This window comes from Haliotis rufescens, unplaced genomic scaffold, assembly GCF_023055435.1.
Source record: "Haliotis rufescens isolate VD_foot unplaced genomic scaffold, xgHalRufe1.0.p SCAF_1, whole genome shotgun sequence".
Taxonomy (NCBI): domain Eukaryota; kingdom Metazoa; phylum Mollusca; class Gastropoda; order Lepetellida; family Haliotidae; genus Haliotis; species Haliotis rufescens.
The window spans coordinates 31,770,326-31,796,930 of record NW_025963779.1 but is presented as its reverse complement, the minus strand read 5'-3'; the positions used below and the strand labels follow the sequence as shown (position 1 = coordinate 31,796,930).

Below are 26,605 nucleotides of genomic sequence, written 5' to 3'. Positions count from 1 at the left end.
CTTATTATCTCGAAAACTGTATTTCATTTTGTTGATCAATGTGACCATACGCCCTTATCACTACCCATAAAAGTGACTAATGCGCTTACGAATGGCGCAGCAGAGGTCGCGAACTAGTCTAGATTTCTGCTATACATCCGGGTATTCACTGGGAAAAAACAATAACAAAGGCAACAACCAGTCCCGGGGAATTGCGTTAGATCAGTGCCCCTTTAAAGTCAGTTAACTCTCTTGCCTCAGGAAGATGCTACTGGTCCGGACTTCGCCGGTTTCGTAATGTTAGCCCCCTGAGATACCATGACGCAGTTAAACATGTATACCGACCAGTCCTTGTTTTATCCAATTAACGCAGAGCGCCTGGTGGGGTATCAATAAATACAACTTTATACTCGAGTACCCGTGTCTCAAGACCGACGCGGGTTTGAGGAACGAAGATGTGAGTTATCTCCCCTGGTCGGGTACTCGTAATTAAATAAATGTATATCTCAATGTGACTTATGCCTTTATACATTCATTTCCCAACTTGTCCTTGATTTCAAAGTGAGGTCAGACTTCTTTAAAAATTTGGTTTACGAATCCGCCAAGTGATGTCTAAATTGAAATGAAATGTGAAAACAAAGGCATGAAAAGCAGACTGTATGATATTCCGACGATCAGAAACAAGTAAAATGTTAAAAAACGCATTATTTATTGTTGCTATCTAATATAAATAAATTATTTTTGATACTATAATTGTAAATTGTTTTAAATATATCACCCCTACATATCATTTTGAGGAAATTATATATTATTTATTATAATAATTGTTGTTAGCTGGAATTAAGCGCCATGTATATACTTATATGTGTCCGTGTGTGTGTGTGTGTGTGTGTGTGTGTGTGTGTGTGTGCGTGCGTGCGTGCGTGCGTGCGTGCGTGCGTGTGTTTTGAACAAGAATTGTATATATCATACCATTTTAGTCGGGTTAAATGACAATTCCCGATAGTCACTAGATCATGAAGACACGTTTGTCAAATACTGTACATGGCAGTACACGACAGTGCCAGTCATATGTCTCGCTATACTCAGCACCCTATACCAAAGTGTGTTTTCTTGTAGTTAAAGGCACTCTACCACCGGAATCCAGCTGTGGCAAGGGCAATTGTCAGTATGTCACACACAGGCGTGGCACGTACAACACGACACTGTTCGGCCAGGTATGTTACTGTTTGAAGATCAAAGGGGACGGATGAATAAGGAAACATGTCCCTGATCCTTGTCCATGACCAGGGCTCCCTATCAAAACGTAGAGACCAGGAACATGATTCAACAACGAACGTTTACTTCATTTATCCTACTGTGTGAAGCTGATGTCAAACCTACAATACTAAGTAAGCTACTGAGCTAATTTGTCAGATTAGTTGAACAGACTAGACTATGTCTGTCATCTTTAATGTTCATTTAAATGATTATGAATTACACATCAACTACTTAGGATACTGTATCTGCACATGTTGATGTGAGGAGGTTCTTCAAAGGTAAGGCCTATTCTACTTTCAATAATCATATACCAGGAAATGTGATATTTCTTTTCAAAATGACAAAGTTGCTACCGTATATTTCGAAGTGACAGGAAATTGCTTACGGCCTCAGCTTGAAACCATGAAATGTCATTCTATGGGTTTTTTCGCAACATATTTTCCCAGGACATCTATCATGTCCAGCGAGCACGTTCTTTGGTAAACTTGACGAGAAAAACTATTTTTTCCCATTTTTGTTCTGGAAAAAATACTTTTTTCAAAAGTGACAGAGTGTTTGTGAATTAGACATTTTTGTCACGAAACTTCCATAGTCTTCACATACATTTTTTTAAAACGCCACGTATATACTTCTTAATCGATATATACTTGTCATACACATTGTATCGTGGTCGACATGTAAAATCGACAATGCGACCTCGCGACATTTTTCAAGGTCAAAATATGTCGCGTTGTCGCCCCATAAAAAATGTGTAGAAAAAGGCGTTAAAATGTGCGACAACGCAACAATGCGACATTTTGATAATGTCGCATTGTCGCGTTGTCGTTTGATATTCTGAGGGATCGGGAGGTGGAAAAACAATCTGTTCCCGAAAATGTTGAAAACAGTAATGTATCCCGAGCCTGTAGGAAAATATAAAATATAAACCGCTGACTGGACGTGTTCGGTGTTTCTAAAAATTATGTGTTATGAATCTGAGATGACCACGTGATACCACCAGTAAGGCAAGACAACTATCGTGTGATTTTACAGTATTTATTGACGACCGAAAAGGCAGTGCATTAATAACAATTATTTACATGGGCTCAAAAGGCCAAGAACAAGACACACATATAAACTGAATCTTAAATTTCCTTCAGTATTCCTTTCTATAGTACCAGAACGACACGAAGAATTATTAACCAATAGTTTGTGTCAAAACTGTCAAATAATATCAGGGTCAAGAGTCTTTGTCTGATGTCTTGACATTCACGCGATATGAGGTTACCAGTAAATGTCATTTGGTTGTCAGCAAACTAAAATTTATTAAAATAAACTGAAGAGGAAAAGAAACTATACCTCTCATGTGATTTCATTACACTTTGGATTTTCAGTCGAAAATATCTTATGTTAGCGATATTATATCTAAAAAATGAACTGTACTGGTTGAATACTTCAACATTATTATATTTTTAAAAAATATCATTTTATTAAAAAGAATAATTTTCTTTCCGCATCATACACAACTGGCGAAGGGGGCTAGGGTGGCCCAGTCTTCCAAGGGGCCGCGATTCGCTGTGAAGAGTTGCGTCCCTTGGGCACGTCAGAAACCTATGATTGCGGGTTCAAATCCCGGTTCGCCCGATTATGATTATGTTTCTAGGTTTGTCAGCACCATAACCGTGCTCATGGGTTTCACCGAAGTGGTAAACGTCAGAGGCCTGCATCACTTTGGTCTTTCATTCCACGTGAGGCTGACACGCCGCGATATAACTGGAATACTGTTAAAAGCGGCGTTAAACCCAACTCACTCACTCACTCACAACTGATGATGGGTATCTTAGACATCTTATCTTTGACAAAATATATATTTGCTTTCTTCGGAACAAATTTACATTTTAAACGTGGATTGGGTGAAGTGGTTGCAAATTCATTCCTTTCCAAAGCCTGCTTTGAACAAATTTATTTTTACACTCAATTACCCAGCCACAGATTACTTTTTACAGACTGTTGCAGGAATGTGCGTTAAATAGGTAATACTATAATCAAATTTAACAATGGTTCTTTCAATTGTCAATTCCATTAAAAAAAACCTCTAAATACTTTCTCATGCCCCTCAGTGTACATCAACAAACGTCAACAAAATTCCAGCCAGTGTATAATCGAGTGGGGGTGTAAGCAATGGATAGCCACGATGGTTAACGTAGTAGTGAGTAGTGGAATAGGCAGTAGTGAGTACGGCTAGTAGAGCACTGAGTCCTTTATTATCCAGGTTCAAGACCACATTGAGTGAGTATGGTTTTACGCCGCTTTTTTTTAGCAATATTCCAGCAATATCGCGACGGGGGACACCAGAAATGGGCTTCACACATTGTGCCCATGTCGGGAATCGACCCCGGGTCTTCGGCGTGACGAGCGACTGCTTTAACCACTATACTACCCGACCACCCCGTTCAAGACCATAGGTTTGATGAGCAACATTATCTGTACCAAACTGTGACGTCATGGCGTGGTCAACAGTAGAGTATGTATCTGCGAGCTTGGGAACATACAGCAAATTAATGACATTCAAACCAGAGCTATACGATGCTCGGCCGCGTCATACAAAACGACGTTAAAATATGATACTTGTTGTTTCCCTGCCTGGCACTCGGCATTAAGGGGCTAAAACAAGGACTGGCCGGCTTGTAGTGAGTATACTGTGTCTGAGTGGGGTATTCATGTTAGCTTGCGGCATGGTATCTCAGTGGGATAGCACACACACACACACACACACACACACACACACACACACACAAACACACACACGCACGTCGCTATATAAGTGCACACACGCACGTCGCTGTGTAAGTGCAATAATCTTGAACGCGACGCTTAACCTCATTTCAGGGAGGGGAGAGGAGGTGTTTCAAGACTGTACATGAAACTCAACTGCCTAAGTGATAACAGCTTAGCGTACAGAGTATTTCAAAGTTCGAAACGCGACATTGGGCATTCAGATTTAGAGACAAATTACTCGCTCTCTTGATCTTGAATAAGTGTCTAACATTTCGAAAGGTAATTAAATTAAACAGACTGTATCTTCTGTCGGGAACGCAGATGATAAGCATTTTGTTGAATTTTGGAAGACAAGATATCGATTTATCGACCGGAGGGCGCAATAGGAAGTGGAGGAAACAAGCTGCGTGTGTACAACACATTGAAGAGAACATTGGGAACAGAATCATACATCAAGCGCGTGATCTATGTCCCGATGCGGAGTTGTCCCTATCTATGCTGAAACTGGTCGTTATTGTAACACCCCACAAGCAGAGAAAACCTGTTTTCACTGTCGAAATGCAGCAGCATATGAGTTGCACGTGTTGATACACAGTCCTTTACATGTCGACTTCAGGGAATATCTGTTGAAGAAAACTGTCGAATGTTGGGATGTTTTTTATGTACGCTACAGATGCAGCCTAAGCGTGTAATATTTTGTCATGCCCTACATTATATTAGTGCCCATACCTATAAAATGATATTGGACTTTAGGAACGATATTTTCTATCGCAGCTCAAGTCTTAAGGTATTTTATCTTGCCTGTCTTTTATATTATTGACTCCGTGTGGAGTGGCTCAGTTTTTTATCAAATCGTATTTTGTTATATTTGACAAGGTAAGACTGGAATAAATTCTCTGTCTGTCTGTCTGCCCGTCCGCCTGTCCGTCCGGGTATCTGGCACGCGGCATTAAGGGGTGAAACGAGCCCTGGACGGCTACTGAGTGGGATATCCACGTTAAACTGAGGCATGGTAGAACTCTCACACACAAGCACGCCCGCACGCACACGCACACGCACACGCACACAGAGATAAGGGTATGATATATATGGCGCCATCACAAAGAATTGGGGAGGTGAAACGTTTAGTGTTGCGCAGTTGAGATGTTCTCCGCACACCCCTATCAGATATGATAATTTTATTGGTACACATTTGATCACTGTGTAATCTTAATGCCAAGGAAGGTGACTGTCCCTTTCTCATGTTCCATCCATATTGTTAGGTAATATAAGATAGCTACGCGATAATCGCAAAGAACGATGAAAAACAAAGCTTGGTTTATTTATCATTGAACATTGTTCTATCCTGACGTCATTTCTGGGGATTTGAACATGCTTGATGACGTCGTAAATTGGACGACGTTATTTTTGAGGGGGAATTGTCTAGTGAGTAGTTCCCTATAGATGTAGCTGGGCAAAGTACATAAACGCAATGTACAAACGATACCCAAAATTGGAGAGGTATGACAATCGATATTGGGCGAAAAGGTACAGATAATCGACGTTAAAATATCCGCGAAATACCAAACTTAACCACCCCGTTAATAAAATGGACTTTGTTCGAGGTTATGTCGGATTATATTCAGAGAGTCCTCATTATTTATATACGGGTAAATATTAGAAGACTCAGGAACTCAATACAAATATCAAATAACCTAAGGAAGAATGAGGACATCTAGAGTGAACTTCCTTCATTCATGAATATTGACAATTTCCAGACACTCTTGTTGATGAACATATAAATAGTGCAACATTATTCCTTTAGGTATGTGTAGTTGGAAAAGGTCTCATGTGTGACTCAAAGACAGAGACAGCTATAGTTTGTAATCATGTGTCTACGCGACAAACAGGTAGGTTGTGTTCGCTATAATCCATCTCTGATTATGTTCTATCGATGAAGGTTCGTTTTTAACCATATCAATCCTAGAAACACTAGTAGAAGGCGATCCATAGGCATATAACTATATACGTTACAGTGCGTCCAAAACTTCTGCTTCTGATATGCGATGTTCTTTGGTTAAAATACGAGCTTCAGAACAGATTCTCTAACTGAAAATAATGAAAACATTAATTATGCAATGGTACATAATATTTATGAAATATATGTTCTTTTTCATTTGTTTGTGATCTTTTATTTCTTTCAATTCATTGTAATGGAACATGATATTTGATGTTGAATTTCGATTGCTTCCATTCGTTAGTAAACTGCATTATTTTTATATAGAAGACAGGTTCTCGCACAATTATTTACATTTTACGACTTTTTTCTGTTATGATAAGAAAGGATTTTTCGCAGATCTGGTTTCTTTCAGGCATTAGGTGCCTTTGGGAAGATCATGTGTTTTCTTTATAACCTATGTCTGATCACTGTGCTAAGTCACCTCGTCATGGGCACGACGGGGTCTGGATCTATTCTGGAAGAAAATATTGAACAGTTTGATTCAGTTGCCATTAAGCAATGCCTCGCGAAGTGTAGCGTGTACGGATTCTGCGACTTCATCGTCTACGACTCAGAACATCTACGTTGTGATCTCCTCCATGATGGAAGCATTCCTCCAAGTTCAACCGGCAGTATACTGCGGCCGACAGACCAGGTACGGTTTGACATGCAGCTTATGTGAAAGCAAGTGAGGGTAATTTTGATTGAAGGAACTATATGTATGTATAGAAATCAATATGTACATGACACCATATCGTTAGGGGATGTGGCATCGAAGACCTTATCAATTGTCTTAGGGTACCATGGGGAGATAATACATATTGTGTTTTGAGATTTGTTAGTGAATATAAAATGCAATTAAATAGCGGTTTTCAAATGTTTGAATTCTATGGTGTCAGACCTACTGGACTGGAATGATCATGACGTCATGATGAAATGACATCATGATAAAGCGGAGGGTGTGCTTCCATGACAACTGAATCCGCCCTATTGGCAGAATGGAAGAAAAAGCACCTAAATTGAAGTTGTTATCAAACGGAATATGTATAAGATACAGTATTTTTGTTGCCATGCCGAGTGGCATGTTATTTTTAATTTGGGAAATGATTATGAGGAAAAGGCTTCATACGCAGGAAATAGCCTACTTGTAGATTTTCTGGGTACCAATCCGTCTCAACACTCTCATTCGTTTTGCAATCTTGATAACCATTGCACCATGTAATATTGCAATCAGCCAACGAGTCTCCATAGTTGAACGTCGTTGATGCCACTGACATGGTTGATATTTTCCTCAAACTCTTGTGATTTAATCAACAAAAACTTGACGTTGTACGTTTTACTGTGGTAGGCATTCTGCGATGGTTCTTGTCCCAAGGGTAAGCGATGTCTCCAAGGGCGCAGTAAGAAGGAATTGTGTGTTTCATACGGGATGGTTGATAAGGTTGGAATGACTACAGGAACACCAATTGGTCTCGACCATATGGTTACCAGCACGGAGAAGAGCATTGCCATACCTGGTCTAATTTGTAAGTTAAGCATCTCACATCATCTGTGTCCTTGGGAACAGGGTTAGGCGTGGGAGAGAGAGAGAGAGAGAGAGAGAGAGAGAGAGAGAGAGAGAGAGAGAGAGAGAGAGAGAGAGAGAGAGAGAGAGAGAGAGAGAGAGAGAGAGAGAGAGAGAGAGAGAGAGAGAGAGAGAGTACCACGATACTAACCTTACCATAGGATACGATCATATCCTAGTGTGCACAACGCGATAGTACCTTAAATACTGCACTAACGCGATATACTGCTGAGTGTACTGGAATACTGCTGAGTGTACTGGAATACTGCGGAGTGTACTGGAATACTGCTGAGTGTGCTTGAATACTGCTGAGTGTACTGGAATACTGCTGAGTGTACTGGAATACTGCTGAGTGTGCTGGAATACTGCTGAGTGTGCTGGAATACTGCTGAGTGAACTGGAATACTGCTGAGTGTACTGGAATACTGCTGAGTGTGCTTGAATACTGCTGAGTGTGCTTGAATACTGCTGAGTGTGCTTAAATATTGATGTGTATGCTGGAATACTGTGTGGTGTTAACAACAAACTTACATTATAATACACACGCAGACGTCATGATGCAGACATTTCGAATATAATAGACTCACGGATCTTTTATCTTACACATTGTTGAAAGTACGGATGGATGTTCCTATTGCGTAGCGCTTGACCACCGACACTGCTGTGAAACGATAATACTATGAGGACTGCTGACTATCTACTGCTAAAGAGTTGACATAATTTCATTGATTTCTTCGATTCGAGTTCCACATCTCCAGAAAAACAACCTCACTCACTTACCCTTGTAATGTTTAACACCTTAAAAATTAACATAACAAGATCAGTTACTTTATTAAACAGATTATGATCTAATATGGATACAGTAAAACCTTCAAAATGTCTTTACTTCTATTTAACTAGGTTTGATTCCTCCTATGCTCCGGACTGATGTTCCTGAGTGTCAGAATCCTATGGATAAAGATTTTCAAATTATAACATCAAAAGAAATGAATTTTGATGAGGATATTTATCGCACGGTGGTTGACGTTCGCATTAAGTTATCCCCAAAAAGAATTGAGGTTAAGCAAAACCTTTGGTGTGTAAGCATAGGTAGCAAGTTTCGGATCAATAGCCTTGCTGACACGGAGGCAAAAACATTCCTTCTAATTGATGAAGGCCATTATTATGTCATCAGTGACAAGGGTAGTTTCAGGATTCTTGGTTTGAAAAAAAAAAATTCTGTGAAAATTGGTTTAATTCTAGATGTGAAGAACGGAATTTTGGTAAGTTTCCTCGTTTCTGTGAACGAAAATCCGGGAAATTACAAAAAATATCAGCTTGTTCAATTCCCTGAAGCAGGTAGGTATGTTAAAATGTGGTGGCTATGTGGCCGTTCTTCTTTGATCCGCATTGAAGTTCTACAATGTTCTAAAGTTGGAAAGCATATTAAGCATTTTCTAAAAGTGGAGACATTCCTTGCAAGGAAGAGAAAACGGATGGGCCAGAAAAAATAAAATGCACAGTAATCGCGTACTTTCATTTTTAATGGTACGTTACAATGTTAAAACTTGCAACAAATATGTACCTATTAAGGCATTCACCTTCCACAGTGGGGCGGTGGGTTAGCCTTGTGGTTATAGTGTTTGCTTGTCACGGGTTCGATTCCCTATAGAGGGTACAATGTGTGAAGCTGTAGTATTCTTAAAATAGTTTTGAATACCTTCATCAAGGTTTCTCGGAAATGCTTTTACGTGATGTTTCTCTTTGTGTTTCAAGAGAAAAGGAAATGAGCTTCATATTTGATTACACATTATTGCAGCGAACAATGAGTTCGGGTATATGTTTGGAATGGAGACGGTGCGCATTTGAGATGTTGTTCACGCCCTTCTATGACATATTATCATTTTACTGGTACAAATATGACCTCTGTATATAATCTGAAAGTCACAGAAGCTGACTGCCCCTTTCAAACTGTGGCGTTTTCACAGTCGGGTATGCGATAATCGGGGCCAGCGGTTCCTGGTAAAAATATGGAATGTAACTCTGTACAGCTAAGTATCCCTGAAAAGAACAATGGGACTGTCTTGACGCCCATATGTACACATATTAAATAACTTTAAGAAGAATGAGGACATCTAGAATGAACTTCCTTTGCTCTTGAATATTCATAATTTCCGGACACACCAGTAGATGAGCATTTAAATAATACGAAACTATTCCTTTGAGTCTGTGTAGCTGGAAAAGGTCTTGTGGTCGTATTTGTTGGTGACTGAAATACAGAGACAACTATAGTTTATCATGTGTCTATATGGGGACACGGGTGGCCCAGTCGTCTAAGGCGCCGCGATTTGCTGTGCAGAATTGCGTCCCTTGGGCACGCCAGAAACCTGGTTCGCCCCGATTATGTTTCTAGGTTTGTCAGCACAATACCCGTGCTCGTGGGTTTCACCGAAGTTGTAAACGCCTGAGACCTGCATCACTTCGGGCTTTCCTCCCACGTTAAGCTGACACGCCGTGATATAACTGGAATACTGTTAAAAGCGGCGTTAAATCCAACTCACTCACTCACTCACTCATGTGTCTATGCGACATACATGTAGGCGTGTTGTCTGGCTCTGATTATTTGCTGTCTCTGTTTATGCTAGTACGTTTTCAACCATGGAGAAAAACCCTTATAGTGGAGCAAGTTGGTAACAGTAGCAGAAGGCGATCCGTATGGGGCAGCCTTATATAGAATTGTCACGTTACAGTGCGTCAGTGAGTGAGTTAGTATGGTTTTTTAGCAATATTCCAGCAATATCACGGCGGGGGACACCTGAAATGGGCTTCACACATTGTACCCATGTCGGGAATCGACCCCGGGTCTTCGGCGTGACGAGCAAACGCTTTAACCACTAGGCTACCCGACCGCCCCTACAGTGCGTCAGGATTTCTTTCTACCTCTGAAGTTTTGAAAATACAGATGCGATTTTCTTTCTGAAAATAATACTAGATTCATAACCATTTGTCTTTCGGAAAATAAGGATGACATTAATTCCATAATAAATCTTAAAAAATTATGAAAAATTGACCAACTTTTCTTGTTACGGTCTAGTTTGTTTGTAATCCCTTTTTTCTTCAATTCATTTAAAAGATATCTCAAGTTAAAATGTTCGTAAACTGTATAATTCTTAGAAGACAGCAAACTGAATAATTTAACAATGTACTAACTTTACCTTTGGGTAACTGTCGCAGTCCTACAATACGGAGGTGTCCTGGTACTGACTTTACCTTTGGGTAACTGTCGCAGACCTACAATACGGAGGTGTCCTGGTACTGACTTTACCTTTGGGAAACTGTCACAGACCTACAATACGGAGGTGTCCTGGTACTGACTTTACCTTTGGGTAACTGTCGCAGTCCCACAATACGGAGGTGTCCTGGTACTGACTTTACCTTTGGGTAACTATCGCAGACCTACAATACGGAGGTGTCCTGGTACTGACTTTACCTCTGGGAAACTGTCACAGACCTACAATACGGAGGTGTTCTTGTACTGGTAGCTTAACGTAAAGAAAACTATCACGAATCTACTGAAGTAATGTGTCCTGGTACTAGCTTTACCTAAAGGAAACTATCACAAAAATATCAGACGGAGGTGTCCTGGTCCTAGCCTCACTCACTTAAGCAACCAAAAACTAAACAATTACTCCACCCAACAATTACTCGACCAATCAATTACTCGACCAATCAATTACTTGACCAATCAATTGAAACAGATCAACTACTCAATTGACAAATCAATGAATTACTCAACAAATCAATCACTCATGTACGTTTAACGTCATATGAATTAGCATAACCAGTTCAATAAACAGATTATGATTGAATATGGATACAAGAACAGCTTCAGCATCTTGTTCCCTATATTTCACTAGGTATGATGCCTCCCATGCTCAGGACCAATGCTTCAGACTGTCAGAAAGATATCAAGTTTTGGCATCGACTGAATTTACCTTTGATGAAGACATATATCGCATGATAATAGATATTCACGTTAAAAATCAGTATACACAATGGTGTCACAAGAACGTTGATGGGTAACAAGTTTCATAGACCGGGGGTCACAAGTCACTAGTTGTACTTTACAGTCATGGTGGGAGATATGTTTTTAGATTGCACGCAGAAATACAATTTCAGGGTTTGTCTAAAAACGACAATTCTTTTAAGATAGGACTCGTGCCAAAGAAGATTAAACATCTTAAATGTTTTGTTCATTCTGTGAATGGTAAACCTGCAAACTACAGATCGATGTCGGATTTCCTTCAATTGGATTCAACGGCAAAGTGGTTTAAGATTTGGGTAAAGTGTCCTCAGGCATCTGTGAGTCGTATTGAAGTTCCAGCATGTTATAAAGTAGAACGACACATGGACGATTTTAAGAAAGTGGGGAAATTCCTTGACAGTAAACTTAAGATAAAACACCTGGGATGATATGGGATATCAGTACAAATTAATAGTTTATAGAAATTTTAAAGAATATATAATAAGTATTCCCACAAAACAAATATACAAAAACCGTTTAAATAAACGAAGCAGTCTCACACGTTGATATGTATATGTAATATGTACAAACAGTGTTTTTTTCAAAAGCAGAAAAGGTTAATGATACGTTTACACAACAGCTGAAGCAGAATTCCGTTTCTATACCGTGTATCATCTTCGCCCATTTTGTAATTTGAGGGAGATACATGTTAAGGATAATGATGACCCGCGTGTTACTTTATCTCGAACTCGACACTCTAAATATATTTACCAGGCGTGGTCGGCTAAAAAAATACAAACGAACCAGGAAAAGATATCTCTCTGTTAAGTAAATCGTGCAAAAAAGACGCAAATTAGCTCCCCGGTAAATATCAGAGGCGAATCGTCACGTGATCTCAGCATAATCGTTTATTTTCCAGATGGTCACCACACGGACATTGTCCAGTGGAGCTAGATATTAACAAATGCCCCTCGGGAGGTCAGTGTTTAAACAAAATCAATTATCCCATGCCAGCGCCTCATTATCTACTCATCGGTATGAATCCGTATTCCGCACCCTGGTTTAGTCCAAACTTTTTAATTACCCCGAGGGACTTAAATTCAGTTAATTATATCGCGTACATACTACACTTTAGCAATCATCGAGGGGAAGCAACGGGTTCTGCTACTGGTCTAATTCTTGAACGCGTTTTTTTAAACAAAATTATATGTTTTCTTACGGTGACCACAGCCTTGTTTTGTACTGCTTTACTTTCAAGGTGAATAAAAACAAACTCGGAAATTACAAAAAAAGACAGGATGAGTGGTAAAAAGTAATCAGTTTCTTCTTTGGAAAACGATTATAGAGTGTAATTGGTGTGCACTGGCCTTCAGGATACCATTAGCACATCGGAGAATTGATTAAAGGTTCCATCTGCTTTTTGACTGAAAGTCTTCGAAACTGAACACGCGTGATGCCATTTATTAGATGGTATGTTTTGTGACTTCTAAAAAACAGTTTTCTTTCAATATAACGTTGCCTTTAAAGTTTTTAATAACATAATCCTTGCAACCCTTATAACAACAAGCACGTACAATTAACCATTCCCTAGGTTCTTCAGCTTTGCGTAGCTATTCTCTTATGTCCTTTCGTTATATTCAGATTTATCATGATTTCCGTTTCTTTTTCCGGAATGCCATTTTGGGCTAAAGGAAAACTCAGTTTGATTCAATGAGTAAGATGGCGATGACATCGCACCCAATATATTTCAAACACTATATGTAAGCCATTATTTCTTTTACCTTAAACGGGGCGGTCGGGTAGCCCAGTGGTTAAAGCGTTCGCTCGTCACGCCGAAGACCCGGGTTCGATTCCCGACATGGGTACAATGTGTGAAGCCTATTTCTGGTGTCCCCCGCCGTGATATTGCTGGAATATTGCTAAAAGTGGCGTAAAACCATACGCACTCACTTTTACTTTAACAACCTAACAAATGTTATGTTTGGGTTAACACTTTCTTAGTAAAGTACAGATTCTAGTACTTTTGGGGGTTGAGTCCCATCCGGTAATTCGAATCAACACTGTCAGAATGAGGCACCTAATCTCCAGAACACAAAGTAAGTGATCTAACCCACTCAACCACTAAGGCCTCCACTAAAATGAAAGTCCGTCCACTGGGAGTCTAGATCATGTACTTTGTGTACCCCTCTGACAAGTGCAATCAACACGTTATCATGGTAGGCAATGCGCATTCAAAATATCAGATGTGAAAAAGGGTTTGTGGTCGTAAACTGAACTTAACCTTCACTTCAGCTTCAGTTACTGTATTTTTGTTTCAGTGAAAATAGCATGGTTGTATTAAATTAGTTTCAGTGAGTGAGTTGGGTTTTAGGCCGCTTTATTCCAGCAATATCACGCCTGGAGACAAGAGTGGGTTTCACCCACTATACCCATGTAGGGAATCGAACCAGGGCTTCGGCATGTCTAGCGCTCACTTCACCAATAGGCTAATATTATTAATTTAAACAGACAGCCCTTTTAAGAAAACTAAAATACAAATTAAAACATATGGGTCATAAAATACTGGTACCATAACAGTTTAAACAATATAAACATCAAAGCAAAGTATTCACAACCGGAATAAACCAACATAACCACTAATGTCATTTACCTCTTCTGGAAAACGTGACCAGAAGATTGAGATAAATAGGAATAGAAATAGAAATATACGCCAAGGCATTTTACGGTTCGCCACGATTATGTTTCTAGGTTTATCAGCACCATACCCGTGCTCGTGGGTTTCACCGAAGTGGTAAACGTCTGAGACCTGCATCACTTCGGGCTTTCCTCCCACATTAAGCTGACACGCCGTGATATAACGGCAATACTGTTAAAAGCGGCGTTAAACCAAACTCACTCACTCACATACGTTTTTAATCAGACGTCGGAACTGAGCTACCCGACACCTCTAGTAAACGACAGATGAGACAGACACTCTACTTTCTCCTAAATGTCAAACAAGTCAACAATCCTCGGGCCAGACTGATGTACCGCACAATCACTGATTTATCCTTAAAAAGTTTCGAAACTAATATAAGCTCCGTGCACATAGATCTTTTTACTTCGGAGCATATTTCCGAATAGGCAAGCTCAACAATCGAACGGGCACTGTGCAGAGTAAAGTCAATATTTGAGGTTTCCGAGGAGTGCGAGTAGATCGTCATTCTCAGACGAGTTTAGTTGTAAGAAATCGCAAGGGGCTTCTTGGTGCTGGTGTAAGGTGTCGTGTTGCATGTTTCTGGATTAAATATGTACAACTAGACACACACACAGACCACGCCTGAACACAGTGTACACGTTAATGGAACCATGGGTTGACAAGTATCTATTCCATGAGGGGGTCATGCTGGTCTGAGTGGAAAAAAGTGAACCAATTCGCCGTTGGGGTGGGTGGGTGCTTTAACTAGTCCGGTTACATAGTCTTAGCCAAATAAGATACTGTTTTACATGGATTTCCAAATCTGACACAGTAGCCGACCAGTCCTTGTTTTATCCCCTTGCCGAGCGCCAGGGTAAACAATCAACATGATGTATTATAAAAGTCAGTATAAAATAATGAGAAGGATAAAAAAAACGAAACAACATACGCTACATGAACAAATTTCATTATCTGATTAAAACATCTCATTCCCGATTGCCACAAAAATCAATTTCATGAAACACCGATCTTCACCGGCTCCGAGTAGTCTGCAAAAAGGCAATAGTTTTCTTTATTGAATTTCTACATCTACTGGATTATCTTCTTATTAACTCCCTCAGCAGGAGTAGTTTAAAATCATATGGGATATATTTTCTACTCCATTGGGACTCGCAATGTTCTCTGTATCAGAACAGTATTGTTATTGTATTAATGGACTTTTGAAACCGTGTGTTACATTCTTTGACGTATCATCCATTGAAGACATGAGTGATTTCGGATGAGCAGTATTACCACGTCCTGATAATATTTTTTAAGACCCGTGAAGATCCGGGATAAAATAGGTCTTCAGCAACCCATACTTGCAGTAAAAGGCGACTATGCTTGTCGTAAACGGCGACTAACGGGATCGGGTGGTAAGGCTCGCTGATTTGATTGATGCATGTCATCGATCCCAATTGCGTAGATCGATGTTCATGATGTCACTCACTGGGTTGTCTGGTCGAGACTCGATTATTCACAGACCGCCGACATATAGCTGGAATATTGCTGAGTGCGGAGGTTAACAACAAACAACACAACAACCACGTCCTGGACATTTGACACTGAAGTGAAACCCATGATTGCAGCTATGTCGATTCTGGGATTCTGGGATTCTAGGATTCTGGGATTATGACCCACCGCCACCGGTGCTTGGACTACTGGATCAGCTATTCACAGATTAAACGTAATAATGCATAAGGTAGTGAATTCGGCTTAAACCCGCTTTAAAAAAGTACTGCATGTATATCACGTTATGTCAACTTAACTCTCTGTTTTGACTTGCATCCTATGTATTGGGGCCCAAGTTTTTGGTTTGGTTTGTTGTTTTACGCCATACTCTAAAATATTCCATCTGTATGACGGCGGTCTGTAAATATTCGAGTCTGGACCAGACAATCCAGTGATTGATATCATGAGCATCGATCCACGCATCAATCAAGTCAGCGAGCCTGACCACCCGATCCAGTTAGTTGCCTCTTACGACAAGCATAGTCGCCTTTTACGGCAAGAATGGGTTGCTGAAGACCTATTCTACCCCGGATCTTCACGGCTAAGGACCCAAGTACAATAATATAGTTGGAACTGGATAGGGGAGGGAAGCCCGAAGTGATGCAGTCCTAAGACGTTTACCATTGCAACAAAATCCGCAAGCACGGATATGGTGCTGACAAACATAGAAACATAATCAGGTCGAACCTGGGATTCGAACCCAAGGATATAGATGTCAGGCATGCACAGAAGATGCATCTCTGCACACAGCAAATCGCAGCGCTTTAGTTGACTGCGCAACCCGGGTCCCAACTAGAACGTATCGCCAGCTGCAGCAGCCTAAGACTAGTAGACAAACTATATTTATGAATGAAGTGTCACTTGGTAAGAGAAATAATACCAAACTAATTTTCCACTAATTTTAAATGTCTTCTCCAGTCATGTTAAGATGAAGTACAAAATGCAGACCAATGGATTCTGGCGAGTCGAGCATTAAAGATAAATATTGCACAAACAAACATTGATCGCTTGAAGATGACAGGGCGTGTGAGAGTTTCCAAGACAACCATGTGTTCAGCTCCATAAACAAGATTGTCGTTGGTTGTTTCCGCCCTGGTTATGTTACATCCGGATTTGAGGAAATGTTTCCGTGTTTTAGCACACGACAAAGGCACGCAATGCTGTCGACCCAGGGGCATGGCAAAGTGCATGTTATGGCAAGTGATCATTGCCTTCAATAACTAAGGAGCTAAAAAGGCATACAGCATATATATTTCAGATCAGATGTAAATACATCCGAAAAATAAAATTAAAGTCCTATTTAATGTATAATGTAAAATGTTTTCTCCTAAGTTCTATGACTCGAATCCAGGATACAAGGGTTCAAATATCAATTCTATCCTTTATTATGAACCACACTGGGACAATAGAAATTATCATACCTCCATGTCAGAATGACGAAATCTGATTGGTCCACGTGATCTTGATAAAATACGATGTATCCAGCCTTGGAGGGGAATAAATATTTCAGCGGGCAAATAAATCCCTTTACCCTGCTTCAAAGCAAAAAGCCGCACGCTTTTTCCGAGTCAGTGGAAGTCACGTGACATAGCGCAAGTTAACCACAGCTCAGTCGAAAAGCTGTTTTTGATCAATTTTGAATTTGTTTAAATTGTTTTACAATGTCATATTAAAACATGTCGGTTGAATGAACTCGTTGTAGCTGGATCACTCGAGGTACATGGAGTTTTATGAGTCCCTCGTTAGGTTTTAAACCTCCGGCTTGTGGTATAAAACCTTAACGCAAGACGAATAAAACCCCATGTACCCCGAGTGATCCTGCTACAACTTATAGTATACACTTCAAACCTGGACTTGATCAAAAAAATTCAAACGCTATCAAAACGTCATCTGAAAGGAAAAGACGAAGAACTCCCAAACTCAACTATGATTCTCGTATCAAATACATTATTAACATAGAATAACCCTTTTTGTTGTTTTCTTTTTGTCGCAATCAAAACAATGATGTGTACTTTCTTTTGCCCGGCAGTGTATCTAGTTTGGCTGACGATGGGTTAACATCAAGATTTGCATACACGCCCATATGTCGAGATGGTCATTTTCGCTGTACCGTACTGGTCTGTCGACTATGGGTTACTTACATGGAGTAGCTTAGATTTGTTGTTGGTCATGATGACCCAAATCGTACCGGAAGTCGTCTGCCAAAACAGTGCCTGCCACCATATGGCGTCATTCAGCAGACGATAAACATGTTCCAGGAGACGGCGTAGATCGGGCATCTCGCCTGTCTATGTAGAAAAACAGACAGGGCGTGTCTCAAACAAGTCAGATGAGAAATCTATTACCATTGTCTATTTTGCTTGTCGGATGGTGCTTACATGATGGTGAAGCGAGCATTATGAGCCGTGATATCGTACATCGCATAGATGAACTTGGTGATAAGATCTATTCCACATAAGTAAGTCAATGCCAAATCATATATGAAGATAAGAAAACGTACTCACAAACTTCCAGAATGCCAATCAAACATATACGAGGATAGTAAAACAAACAAAGTCGCGTTGTTACGTTTCGTTTGTAAATGTTGATGCCATTTGTGATGCCATAATTACATTGGTCTAGGTGATTCATTCAAGCAGAGGCACACTTGTTCAAAACTAGACTGAACGCTAAGTATCGTATCGATAAAATGCGCCACGTAACAAATGTACCCCAACTTCACATCAACAATTTTTACTGTAATTACATCGATATTATATTGTTTGAATTTATTTCACCCATGGATCCAGAAACAGTTCATCATTGATTCATGCAATGTCTATCTGGAGACAATTCAATCAAATATAACATATATATCAGATGACTCGTTGAGCATTTGACACTTCTATGTCCACCGCTTCGCCATGTAATATATTGATTCCAGCAGAGCCCACAACATACAACGCTGATGCAGTGAAATACTACTTGAGCGGTCTATCTCCCCCAGGATTTAATGCCATATCAGTTGATCGCTGTAAGTCCTAATGTGATTTTTGGTCAGTAATTAACTTACAGTGGTTTGGATATCTCAGATATAGAATTATGTTGGCTTCAGTTAACTGAGAACTGAAGGATTACACCACAGTTGACGTCTGACTCACTGGCCTAGGGAGACCGCACTAACATTTACTCTATATTTGGTAACGTAGACGATACGCAAGTAGTTGGTGTTACGTTACGGTGTTAGATGGTTACTGTCGTTGTAGAAACGTGGGTCATGGTTGTACAAGGTTAAGAGCTTTGGGGTTGTAGTTTCCGTTCCGTAGGTTAATCTGTTTGTTTTTTTGTTGTTTAACACCGCACTCCAATTATTCCAGCTATATGACGGCGGTCTGTAAATAATCGAGTCTGGACAAGACAATCCAGTGATTGACATCATGAGCACCTATCCACATTGGGATACGATGACATGCATCAACCAAATCAGCTAGCCTGACCACCCGATCCCGTTAGTCGCCTTTTACGACAAGTATTGTCGCCTGTTACGGCAAGCATGGGTTGCTGAAGACCTATTCTACCCCGGATCTAGTAGTAGTGTTTCAGGTAGTAGTAGAATGTAGTAGTAGTTGAAGTAGTAGTAGCTGCAGTAGCAGCAGAAGGAGTAGAAGTAACACTAGGTGTATATGTGGACAAGTAGTAGCAGAAGAGTAAGCAGTAGAAGCCACATGAGTCGCAGATATATATATATATATATATATATATATATATATATATATATATATATATGGATACCTATCACCCATACCGAATCAACCCATGGTACATAAATAGAGGTACGAATACCTAGGTTAAGTAACTTATCGTATTCTATCACAAGTGGAAATAAAGAACGTAAAATCAGGTACCGTATTTTCTTGAGTATAGTGCGCCATTTTTTTCCCAAAACACAGCTATGTAGAAGGGGGTGCGCATTATACACGAAATAATGAGTTTTGATGTTTTTATCCCCATGGAAAGATATTACCGTGAGCACGTAACACCGGAAATACCATGTCAACAAATTCATACTGAAGTACGCAAATTAATCATGTAATTACACTGTCTGGCTATAAAAAGTGTTCTTTGTATATCTGGACTTATGTATGTAACTTATTTCATTAATTTTATTCAAAATTCCTTTCAATTTTGTTTTAATTAATTTCGGCGAAATCGTGTGTGAAGCGATCGGAAGATCGCACACCTAACCGTTATTTACAGCAACCACGGTCAGATTACCGCTATTGACACCTTGAAACGAACATTAGTTGACAGAGAATGGAAAGTATACATATATAATAAATGCCATACTTTGACTCGTTAAAAGTCATATTTGTTATAGTTTGACGATTCTATGTCAACACGTAGTTCTCGCGATCACGTGCGCGTGAGCCTTGACGGTGACTGGTCAAGAAAATACGGTATTGATGAAGAGTTTGACGCAGCTGTGTTTGAGTAGCGTCACTCCTAGGACCAATGTTTAATTCCCTACACAGATAAACCATGCGAAGCCAATTGTTTGGGTCCCCCGTCGTATCCCCTGTATGGAATATAGTATTGCAGTTTGACTCCTCCTCTCCCAAGCGATCACTTCGTTACAAACCCACTCACTCTTAATGTACCGTGAGGCTGGATGTCACGTATCAAACACGGGAATACCCCACAAGCATTCTGACGCTGTGGCCCTGCTTGAACTCAGGCTCACAAGAAAACAATAATACGCCCGCAGTACTTTAAGAGAGATCCCACCTGACAGTGGTGACAACAGAAACCTACGCTAGAAGTACCCCAAGAGAGACCCTACTTCTCGGTGGTAAACATGTAAACCCACACAAGCAGCACCCCAAGAGAGGCCATACCTCTCAGTGGTGAACATGTAAACCCACACTAGCACCACCTCAAGAGAGGCCATACCTCTCAGTGGTGAACATGTAAACCCACACTAGCAGCACCTCAAGAGAGGCCCTACCTCTCAGTGGTGAACATGTAAACCCACACTAGCACCACCTCTAGTGAGAACCTACCTCTCAGTGGTGAACATGTAAACCCACACTAGCACCACCCCAAGAGAGACCCTACCTCTCAATGGTGAACATGTAAACCCACACCAGCACCACCCCAAGAGAGACCCCTACCTCTCAATGGTGAACATGTAAACCCACACTAGCACCACCCCAAGAGAGACCCCTACCTCTCAATGGTGAACATGTAAACCCACACTAGCACCACCTCAAGAGAGACCCCTACCTCTCAGTGGTGAACATGTGAACCCACACAAGCACCACCTAAAGAGAGACCCCACCTCTCAGTGGTGAACATGTAAACCCACACAAGCACCACCTCAAGAGAGATCCCACCTCTCAGTGGTGAACATGTAAACCCACACAAGCACCACCTCAAGAGAGACCCCACCTCTCAGTGGTGAACATGTAAACCCACACTAGCACCACCTCAAGAGAGACCCCTACCTCTCAGTGGTGAACATGTAAACCCACACAAGCACCACCTCAAGAGAGACCCTACCTCTCAGTGGTGAACATGTCAACCCACACTAGCACCACCTCAAGGGACCCCACCTCTCAGTGGTGAACATGTAAACCCACACTAGCACCACCTCAAGAGAGATCTCACATTTCAGTTGTGAACCTTTATACCCACCAAGTTCACCTCGCTCCATTTTCTCTGAAACCGGTGAAAAGTAACACGAGGTCTTAAATGAATTTGAAGGGAGAAGGAGCGGTGCCGTTAACGTCCGTGGACAACGTCGTTGCAGGCAGGGACGACCCCTGGGAGGCAAGACGATACAGATACACGGACAGTGAGCCTCTAAATCATGCAATGGAGACGCTAAGCTCATCATTCTTCTCACAGAACGAGATGTTTTTAGTCAGCAAAAACCTTTGCCGAGCACATGGTGTGATGGTCTAACTAATAGCGAATTATCTTCATCAGAGATTCTCCTGTGCAAGTTTGGTTTGACTGAAAAACTTTTGGGCCCTTTTTATGATAAATGAGGAGTTCCTTTTACTCTGTGTTATTTAATGTAATCTATATAATGATTAAGAGGAGATTTGTAAATGAAAATTACCGGATTTTACTCAACATAATGGCTGCGTTCTTGTCACCGTTCGTCTTTCCACCTCTTTCTCGTTTATCTATGTGCGACTGTTTGTGTTCACCGTTCCGTCGTTTCATTATCCTCAACACATCCATAAATTAAACGATAAAGACAAATCAAATGTATATTACTTGCACGCTACAGTGCAAACTTTCCGCAGAACTACAGCGGGAATCTATGCCTAGTACCTATCTGGGTGTATTCATCAAAAGATAACCTCACATTTATCGCAGCGTTACCGCAAGACACATCAACAAATGATGCTTTGTAGTGCACACGCATGCGGAAGTAGGTCTTCCCATGCAGGTATTCAACTTTTAACCCAGGTCATAATTAACCCATAATCATTCTTCCCGACATAAACTCAACGTTCATCCATCGTACATAAATCACAACTATTTTCTCATTAGCTTATTTTTCTGAACGAACGTGTAACCTATGGCCTCAGCGATCAGTAAAAGTACTTATATCACTCCCGGCTTAAAATTGGCGTCGATGCATGACCCTATGGAGTAGAAAGTATATTATATTCCGTACGTGTAAACAACAGTTGTGGCAAGAGTGGATGTCCGCTATACCCGTTGCCTAGCTATAAATTAGTAATGTACATGCTGAAATTGACATGTTTACCTCTCAGGCGGCAGTTGCTGTCAATCTGGGCATGAAACGACCTCAGTACACAGAACGCATATGCAGTGGGTATGTAGAGGTAATATCTCAAGGATGGGCCTGTCGGCGAGGATGTTGGGCCAAAGGAAATTGATGATTTGGTAATCAGGTGGCGTGATATATTTTTTAAAATATTTTAAATTATATATTCACTTCAATAGGTTTCCATTTATGAAATAGTTGCAGAGCCTCTTTAGGATTCCAGGGATAGATATGTCCTCAGTATCATACGTTTGTCGACTGACATGAGGATTGGATCACAATGTGTATTTCGTTGGCGTGTTCCATTGTGTCCCGACGGCGTGGAGCGTTGCTCATGCTATCAACCACTGGTCCCGTTTATTTACCGCCGTGATGTATTGGATTAGTGCGTATAACGTTCCCTCATTTACTTGATCCATATTGTATTAAACAATCATGTATGCATAACCATTGATCGAACATTTCGGTTCATAGCATTTGACATTTTCTTGTTTCCTAGAACGTTCCCGAGGGTAAAGTGTGCAGTTGAATAGGATAAACTCATCCCATTGTCAGCATTATCATCATCGACCCCGGACGATCCGGGTCGAGAATAGGTCTTCAGCAACCCTTGCTTACCGTAGGAGGCGACTATGCTTGGTGTAAAACGCGACTAACGGGATCGGGTGGTCAGGCTCGCTGACTTTGTTTATGCATGTCATCACATCCCAATTGCGTGGATCGATGTTCATGATGTCGATCACTGGATTGTCTGGTCCAGACTCGATTATTTACAGACCGCCGTCATGTAGCTGAAATGTTGCTGAGGTTGGTTAAACAACAAACAAACAAACATCATCATCATCCGACGCACAAATAATGTACTTGTTGTGGCCTTAGTTGAATCAGAACCATACCCTCCGCGGGAAGGTATTTCAGTTGTTTATAACATCAGCTGATGATTTTGACTTTAGTTGACACGTAATACTGAGATGTGTATGAGATGTTAAAAGCTTTTAGGAGTTTAGTGACTGGTGCGGGGGGCATTGCATGCTACATGGCATGCAGTACTGTGCTGTCAATACATTATCATGTGTAGCATGTTGAGCAATAATGGGAAATTCAATGAAAAAGGAACACATTTCAGAACTATGTATGGCAGTGTTTTATAACACCATTAATGTGTTGCTAAAAGTAGTAAAAATATTCCCATAAAGCTACCGATGTCTGCAACATAAGGTCTGCAGCATAAATCACTAGCTGCATAATCACAGTCACCATCGCAATGACTGCGTGAATGTGGTTTACATATGTGCAAAGTGGTATCGGATCCGGAGAGGACAAACTAGTGGTAGATAGTGTGAACACCTATGCGTTACTGTTTTGGCAGATAATCAAAACTGGTTATTCTCTGGTATTGACGTTTCGGGGTTTCTGATCAGTCTGCTCTGGGCCAGATAAAACCGATGGCTGATAACATTAATACAGTCGGGATGCGATGACACGCCACATTTTATCCATCCGATCCTCATTTTCGTTAACTCTCGGTATTGGGGCCCTACTCTATGTACTAGTGGTCTTTCTCAATATGTCGCTCATTCGTGCACTGCCCATAGTCGTATGGCCACTGAACTCTCCGTGAGCGACATTGTGAGTAAGTTGGGTTTAACGCCGATTTTAACAGTATTCCAGTTATATCACGGCGTGTTAGCTTATTTTGGGAGGAAAGCCCGAAGTGATGCAGGTCTCAGACGTTTACCACTTCGTTGAAACCCATGAGCACGGACATGGTGCTGACAAACCTAGAAACATAATCGGGGCGAACCGGGATTCGAACCCACAATCATAGGTTTCTGGCGTGCCCAAGGGACGCAACTCTGCACAGCGAATCGCGGCGCCTTAGACGACTGGGCCACCCGTGCCCCTCCCCGAAATTGTGCCTCTGCCTATCACACAAACAAGATTCCGTTTTTTTCCCTCTACGTTCCCCACTAGCTATGATAGTCAAGGTCACATGTGCGAATTTGGTAAAACATCCTGTTTGTTTATAGGTTCGGGAGATCTGTTTATTACATCCAATAATTGGCCGTCAATTGGCAGTAAACACTCAGGGGGGTGGGCGGTGGAGGAAATCGTTTTTTTTGTTTGTAGACATAAATAACTACCCTCGCGTGCTGACCGGGATATTATGGGATGCCCACCTGTTGATGTTGCCGACGCTGAGATAACGGGCATATGCTGATTGTCAGCGAATGGGGAAAATGTTTGCCAGAGTGGTTTCAGAGAGTGTGATGTATATAATGTTATGCACGTGGTATGGAAGTCTAGGTAGCTGGCTATTGAGTGTCCGTACTTTTGTTGCGCTGACAATCGGCTCGCTTCAATCATGTACGTCATCTCCATAGTCAATTCATATCGATGATTGTGTCGTTCAAGTGACTATCACATGACACGATGCGATCAGCTAGCAGTCGTGGATTTGAAAATGTTGAATATGTTACCGTCTGTTGGTTTGTTTAAATCTAAAACATGTATTCCTGATTTTGTCACACATACAATAATTTGTTTTCAAAATCGGCATGCCGTATAATCTGTTTTTATAGAGATTTGAAATTAATAATCAAATTACTACTCTCGTTATTCCGTATTTAGCGGGAAAATCCGAGTGAATCCGAGTGTTCAAATCCGAACACGTCCCTCAAGGTACACATACGTATGGCCTGACCACCCTATCCCGTAAGTTGCCTCTTACGACAAGCAACATCTTTTTTGGTCCTCTGACCTTGGGTGTAACTGTGCTTTAAGGTGTGTCTATAAATATAAGCCAACTTCTTATTTGTACCGGGGGCACGTGTGGCCCAGTCGTCTAAGGCGCAGCGATTCGCTGTGCAGAGTTGCGTCCCTTGGGCACGCCAGAAACCTATGATTGTGGGTTCCAATCCCGGTTCGCCCCGATTACGTTTCTAGGTTTGTCAGCACAATCCCCGTGCTCGTGGGTTTCACCGAAGTGGTAAACGTCTGTGACCTGCATCACCTCGGGCTTTCCTCCCACATTAAGCTGACACGCCGTGATATAACTGGAATACTGTTAAAAGCGGCGTTAAACCCAACTCACTCACTCACTCGTATTTGTACCATGGGGTTTCGTGAACACTTGGTGTCATCACTATTTTTTAAGTGTTCCATTCACCACTATTTTGCCTTCTCTGGCGTTGACGTGTTACGTTTGCTGAGGACCAATTCCTACTCGGATTTTCAATGGAGTACTTCAAATATACGGTGACGCTACATCTGGTCGAACAGTAGGTACCCATCCGACCAGTGAAGACGATAATGAAACATAACGACGACAGGATCGTTTGTAAATGGAACTGACTGCGTAATAATATACACGTGTACTTTCGACGCCGGAGCGATTTCGGTTGGCGGCCATCTTACTTAGCTGGCTGATTTACCCCCGCTGATAATATTCCATCAATACACTTGCGATAAATCGTTTACATAATCAAATGTCGCCTAAAGCTTTTCTCCCTCGGTTTGCCCCTTGATTTGGGTATTCTTAAGGACTAAGGGACTTTGTTTGAAGATAGCAACCTCAAGCCTGTCTAATCGATGTCTAGACAAGTGGTCGAGAATACAGTACACAACGTCTCACTAGCTTATAAGTGGAATTTTAGAAAATCGATTGACAATCACTCTCCCCTACCTTGAGGAGGAAGTGCGGAGATTCTTCGTCATAACTCTATGATAGCGGTTGATAAAGTGCAGAGAAATTGAGTTAGCAATCAAAGACTGGCGTTTTAGTAAGATCAGTCGACAAGTCAGCAAATGTCTGGTTTCATCTGAAACATATGCGTGGTCGGATTACTTCGGGAACACTTTGATTGCTACATTTATTTTTGAAACCAGAAATGATTTCGTTGACGTGATGTTTTTTATGATAGGAGCATACGGTTGTGCGTGTTCATTTCTTCTCAATAATCCAAGCTATTGACTGGGTGGTGCATGAAGCAATTGGACAGGTTTTTTAATAAGATGAAAAAGTTATCTGTCGCAGATATGTTACTATCAGA

General features: G+C 41.0%; 1 protein-coding gene across 1 annotated transcript in view; it reads left to right on the top strand.

Annotated features, from left to right (window-relative positions):
* Window positions 1–6,422: 6,422 nt before the first annotated feature.
* LOC125384521 (zinc finger CCCH domain-containing protein 13-like) overlaps window positions 6,423–26,605 on the top strand; it is a 43,850-nt gene continuing 23,667 nt past the window's right edge. The window contains exons 1-2 of the mRNA XM_048404014.1: window positions 6,423–6,629; window positions 7,350–7,500. Coding sequence (XP_048259971.1) covers window positions 6,423–6,629; window positions 7,350–7,500 — 358 coding nt within the window. The remainder of the gene's footprint in view (window positions 6,630–7,349; window positions 7,501–26,605) is intronic.